This window comes from Vipera berus (assembly GCF_964194415.1).
Source record: "Vipera berus genome assembly, chromosome: 3".
Classification (NCBI taxonomy): domain Eukaryota; kingdom Metazoa; phylum Chordata; class Lepidosauria; order Squamata; family Viperidae; genus Vipera; species Vipera berus.
The window spans coordinates 2,779,766-2,785,765 of NC_138204.1; the positions used below are offsets into that span (position 1 = coordinate 2,779,766).

At 55.4% G+C, this 6,000-nt stretch overlaps 1 protein-coding gene across 4 annotated transcripts in view; it reads left to right on the forward strand.

Moving 5' to 3' along the window:
- BCL2L1 (BCL2 like 1) overlaps nt 1-2,664 on the forward strand; it is a 61,253-nt gene extending 58,589 nt beyond the window's left edge. For all 4 annotated transcript variants that reach the window (XM_081323842.1, XM_081323840.1, XM_081323841.1 and 1 more), the window contains exon 3: nt 1,284-2,664. In XM_081323842.1, coding sequence (XP_081179968.1) covers nt 1,284-1,421 — 138 coding nt within the window. In that variant the 3' untranslated portion in view covers nt 1,422-2,664. The remainder of the gene's footprint in view (nt 1-1,283) is intronic.
- The last annotated feature ends 3,336 nt before the right edge of the window (nt 2,665-6,000 follow it).

The following is a 6,000-nucleotide window of genomic DNA, read 5'->3' on the forward strand; positions in this document are numbered from 1 at the left end:
CAGAAGGGCAGAATTGGGCACCTTGAACTCAGGCTGAAAGAAGTCCCACCCACCCATTTTTAAGATGGTGACTTGGACAGGTATTCCCACATAGTCTGAGCGGAAGGAGTGGGAAAGAGGCCAAAAGTTTGGCAGGAGGTTTGCTATTTAGGTGCAGCCATTGATTTTTATACTCGAAGCTTCAGCCAAACGGCCGTCCACTCCCCCCAATGTCCAGCATGATTTTGCTTTTTTTTAAAAAAAAAAGGAAAGAAAGCCTTTTTCCGTCGCTGCTAAACAGTAAGCACGGCATCCCTGCAAATTTATTCGTTTTATTACACACTCACTCGTCCACCAATCACCGGAGCTCTCTGCGCAACACTGAGATAAATTAAAAACATCAAATACAAGCCCCAAACGGTAAGGGTGGGGGGGGAAGAAAGCAGCAGCAGCCGTGAAAGCGAGCAAAATCCCCAAGAAAATCAAGCTTTTGGGGAAACCACAGCCAGGTTCTCGGGCTGTCTTGAACCCACTGCCAGGAGGTCGCCATTGCTCCAAAATGGCCTCCTTCAGCTCTCACTAGCTGTAAAACTATGATAAAAGGACTTGACAGCCAGTTTGGTCTCATGGTTAAGGCACAAGGCTAGAAACCAGGAGACGGTGAGTTCTAGTCCCGCCTTAGTCATGAAGGCCAGCTGGGTGTCTCTGGCCAATCCCCAGGAGATGGTGAGTTCTAGTTCCGCCTTAGGCATGAAAGCTGGCTGGGTGAACTTTGAGCCAATCACCAGGAGACGTTGAGTTGTAGTCCCGCCTTAGGCCTGAAAGTCAACTGGGTGTGTCTGGCCAGTCACCAGGAGACGGTGAGTTCTAGTCCTGCTGCAGGCATGGAAGCCGGCTGGGTGACTTTGGGCCAATCACCAGGAGAAAGTGAGTTCTAGTCCCGCCTTAGGCATGAAAGCTGGCTGGGTGACTTTGAGCCAATCACCAGGAGACAGTGAATTCTAGTTCCGCCTTAGGCAGGAGAACCAGCTGGGTGTCTCTGGCCAATCACCAGGAGACAGTGAGTTCTAGTCCCGCTTTAAGCACGAAAGCCACTAGGTGGCTTTGGGCCAATCACCAGGAGACGGTGAGTTCTAGTTCTGCCTGAAGCATAAAACGCCTAACCCTACACCATTAGCTCATGGATCTGTTTGTCCGTCCTTGTGCGCGTGCACCTGGGGTTGGGCTAGACGACCTCCAAGGACCCCGTGCATCCTCTTGTGTTTAGCGTCTGACCTCACCTTCCTTTCTCTTCCCCCTCGCAGGAGCGGTTTGTGGACCTGTACGGGAACGACGCGGCCGCCAAGAGCCGGAAGGGCCAGGAGCGCTTCAACAAGTGGCTGTGGACGGGGGCCACCGTGGCCGGCGTGGTCCTGCTAGGCTCTCTGCTCAGCCGCAAATAGCCAGAGACTGACCGACTGACCAGACTCGGCCCTGCTCCGGCCCTCCGTCCTCGGCCTCGTAATCATTCCAGGGGGTGGGGAGGAGGGGGCTCTGCTCCCCGACCCCGGGCTCACCCCCCCCTCCAAGCAACTCACAGACCTCTTCCTGGTGCCTCCTGCCGCCTCCTCTCCTCCTCCCCCCCCCAGAAGACCCAGAGTCTCTGGCTGTCCTATGCGCACCTCCTCCCGTCCTCAGAGCCCCACCCCCACCCCCGTTTCTCCCCCCTCCGTCTCCTGCTCCTTTCCATCCGCAAAAGAGTCACTTCTGGAAATTGCAAATTAAGGTGGTGAAAGGTGCTCCCTGCCCTGTTCCCCAGCAGACCCAGGCCCTGGGGAGGGGCGAGTGGGTGGCTTTGGGGAGGGGAGGGCCTGCCCCCCCATCCTCCAGGCTTTGGCCAGTGAGAAAGCACGTGGCTTCTCCTCCCACCCACCCCCCACCCCGCCGTTAAGTAACTCTTAAAGCCTCCCTTCCACAGGCAATCGCCTAGATCCTCCGGAACACACCCTGCCCACTACGCAGCCTATGCTCCTGGGACCGCAGGGGAAAGGGGACTCCTTCCTGGGGTGGGATGGTGTGTGTGAGTGTGTGCGTGGCGACAGAGCTTCGCCAGGGGGAGAGGAAGGGGCACAAGGCAACCCCCCCCCTCACCGCCTTAGGAAGCCCCTCACTTTCTCTAGCCCGGGGCCCACCCCACCTCTGCGTGGCCCTGCCGGAGGGCTTTTTGGGGGGGTGTTAAACGGGGGTGGGCAAGGCCGCCCCTCTCCGCTCTGCGTGGCCTGGGGGTACCCAGCCTGCTTGCTGCCTGTGCCAGTTTAGGCGACTCTTGAGGGAAAGGATGATGCCAGCCTCCTGGCTTTCCCCCCCCCCCCCCGTTCAGTTGTGGGTCCTGTGCCCTTTCTATCATGCGTCAACACCCCCCCACACACACCAAAAACAAAAAAAGAGCCTCTTTGCCCTGGGGAAGGAATCCTAAATTCTCCAGCGTTTGGGGTGGGGGTCTTGTAGGCCACCTTCCCCCTTCCCACCTGGCTGCGGACTGGGGGGGGAGGTAAGTGCTGGCACAGGGCATCATGGGGTGGGGGGGGGTTGGCGCGCTGCATTATCGGCAAAGGTGTTTACCATCAGTTAATTGCACGCTCGCCCCTCCGGGGACCCCTGCCTGGCCTTTGCCCAAGGAACTTCCAGGAAGAGCGGGCATCTGCAGCAGGGCCCTTTGAGGGGGGGCGGCTCTGTGGGGGGGGAGGAGAAGGGGAGGAATACCCTACGCCGGAGGGGTGGGGGAAGGAGCGGGGCACCGGTGGTTTTTCTGAGGCTCTGCCAAGTAAGTGGGGGTGGGGGGGTGTCAGGAACGGGGGTGGGGGGTGAGGGAGGGGTTGCACTTCTTTTGAGATTTTTCTCTTTTTTTTCCTGCAAGTGTTAGGTCCGTGGTCAGAGTTTGGGGGGGTGCCTGAGGATTTGGGGAGGGGGTAGCGGAGGAAAAGTGGGCCAGGGGGAGGGCAGGTGGAGCTAGGGGGGAGGGAGGGGTCTGCATCTCCCTTGGGCTCTGCAGCAGCCTAGGGCATGGGGCATTTGGGGGGGAGGGTCCTTTTCTGCCAAAAGCAGCGTGATGCCCCCCCCCCAGATCTGGGTCTTGGCGAGGGTCTTTTTTCCCTGCCGAGGAGCATGATGGACCCCCCCCTCCGCACCAGCCTTCCTCAGCAAGTGACTCCATCCCACCCACACACCCCGCAGACTCACATGACACCACCAACACCACCACCACCCCGTCTCTGGCCTAGCATCCCCCTCCCCACAAAAAAAAAACAACAACCCAGGACGCCCTGGCAGCTTGGCTGCCCCCTCCCCGAAGATATACGAGATCAGCTGTATATATTGGAGAGTAGTTTTTATTCAGTTGTGAATACAATAATAACTATTTTTGTTAACCGTATGTCTGTATTTATGTGTTTTGGCTGTGCTTGCCCTCCCTCTCCGCCCCCCCCTCCTCCCCCTGTGCCCCATATAACCCCCCACCCCACCCCTTTTGATTGCAAAGGGCGGCCTGTCCGCTGGGGCGGGGGAGAGCCCAGCTCTTGCCTTTCCACCCCCCCCAAGCTTGGCACCTGCGCCTTGAGTTTGCTCCTCCTCCTCCCCCCCCCCCGCTTTCCTTGGTGTCCAGGCCTCAGACGAGCCCCTTATTAGAGAAGAGGGAAAAATTTAAAAAAGAAAAAGACAAAAGGTGGATTTGAAGATGGAAGTTGAAATCCTTCAATAAAACTGTGGTGTTTGAGCCGAGGGTCCAGTCTGGTTCTTGGGTCCTCTTTTTTTCCTTTCTCGTGGGGTGGGTGGGTGGGTGGGTGGGTGAGTGGGCTCTCCAGGGCTGCCCTTAGTGATGGGCAAAGTCAGGATGAGAGCGTCCGAAGGGACCTTGGAGGTGGTCTAGTCCACCCCGCTGCTCAGAGAGTAGACCCTATGTACCATTTCAAGCGGACCCAGCAGGGTGGACCGAGGCAGGGCAGCCCTCTCCCCTCCCCCCCCTCCAGGGCTCCCCAGATGTGTTTTAACTACAGTATCCATCACCTCCGGCTTTGGCCCGTGAAAGCCACCGGGGAGAGGGGATGTGGTAGTCTGCCTTTTCCTGCTGACGTTCACATGACCCAGAAGAGTGGGGGGATGCAGGGGTCTGTTACTGGTGCCCCCTCTTAAGGAGGTCCATCTGGAGGGCCTTCTCCGTAGAGGCTCCCTTCTCGTGGAACAGGAAGTTCCTCCGTGAGAGAGATGGGCGGTCATTAGATTAGATTAGATTTGCATGCATGGATGGATGGATGATAGGAATTGAGTGATTGATGGTAGAGGGACAGACAGACATAGATGATGCAAAATGCTGGAGTGATTGATGGTGGACAGACAGATGGATGATAGGAACTGTTCGAGGGATTGATGGTAGATGAGAGACAGACAGGCTGCTGGTTTGATCTCTTGAGTTCAGAGATTTGGCTGCAGATGTTTTTGTCTCCGTTCCTCAGTGCTCCTTGAATTGTGCTCGTCTGTTGGAGCGCTGGCCTTTAAATACCTTTTTGCGTGATGAAAATTGGTGTGGGTATTATTTGTCCCGATGTTGCTGAGTCATGGGCTGGTTTGGGGCTGGTTGATTGGCTGATGGTGGTTGCAGGTGGGTTTGGGTGGATGGATGGATGGATGGACAGATGGATATATATACATACATACATACATACATACATACATACATACATACATACATACATCACCATCTCTGCAGAGAGAGGAGCCCTACCTCAACAATCTTTCAAAAGGCCATGAAGACCTAGTTTGGCCAATGGGCCTGAGGACTTCCAAAGTATATAGAACCCATCAAGTCACTGATTTGATTGATGCCACTGGGGGTCCCAGAAGGGTGGGGAAGGTCTCAGAAGGGTGAGGAAGAAGTTCCTACAAGGGTGGGGAAGAAGGTCCCAGAAGGGTGGAGAAGAAGCTCCCAGAAGGGTGAGGAAGAAAGTTCTAGAAGGGTGAGGGAAGAAGGTCCCAGAAGGGTGGGGGAAAAGGTCCTACAAGGGTGGGGAAGAAGGTCCCAGAAGGGTGAGGGAAGAAGGTCCTAGAAAGGTGGTGAAGAAGATCCCAGAAGGGTGGGGAAGAAGGTCCCAGAAGGGTGAGGAAGAAGGTTCTAGAAGGGTGAGGGAAGAAGTTCCTAGAAGGGTTTTTTTTAGAGTTAACGACCGTTGCAGCATCCCCATGGTCAGCTGATCAAAATTCAGAAACTTGGCAATTGACTCGTATTTATGACGGTCGCACTGTTCCCGGAAGTCACGTGATCTCCTTTTTGCGACCTGACCAGCAAAGTCCATGGGGGAAGCCAGATTCGTTTAACAACCGGGTGACTGACTTTAACAACTGCCATGATTCGCTTAACCATTGTGACAAAGTCGTCAAGTGGAACAAAACATACTTGACAAATGTCTCATTTAACAGAAATTCTGGGCTCAATTGTGGTCGTAAGTCGAGGACTATCTGTACTCTAGAGCAGGGGGGGTCTCCAAATTTGTCCACTGGAAGACTGGTGGACTTCAACTCCCAGAATTCCCCAACTGGAAGACCGGTGGACTTCAACTCCCAGAATTCCCCAACTGGAAGACCGGTGGACTTCAACTCCCAGAATTCCCCAACTGGAAGACTGGTGGAATTCTGGGAGTTGAAGTCCCCCAGTCTTCCAGTAGCCAAGTTTGGAGATTCCCTGCTCTCAAATTTACATACTTTCGGAGCTCCATCTATGAAATTACCTGCCTTTAACTCCCCATCGGTCACTTGGGGGGGGGAGAAGCAAGGACAGGGTCCGAATGAGGAGGGGGGGGCGAACATCCCAACACAGGTCAGCCTTGCAAGCTGCTTCATCAGAGAAGTCCAGAAGTCCACATTCCCTCTCGCCCTTGGACACAAGGACACATCCCTGGCCTTGGCTGTTGTTGTTGTTGTTAGTTGCGAAGTCGTGTCCGACCCATCGCGACCCTATGGACAATGTTCCTCCAGGCCTTCCTGTCCTCTACC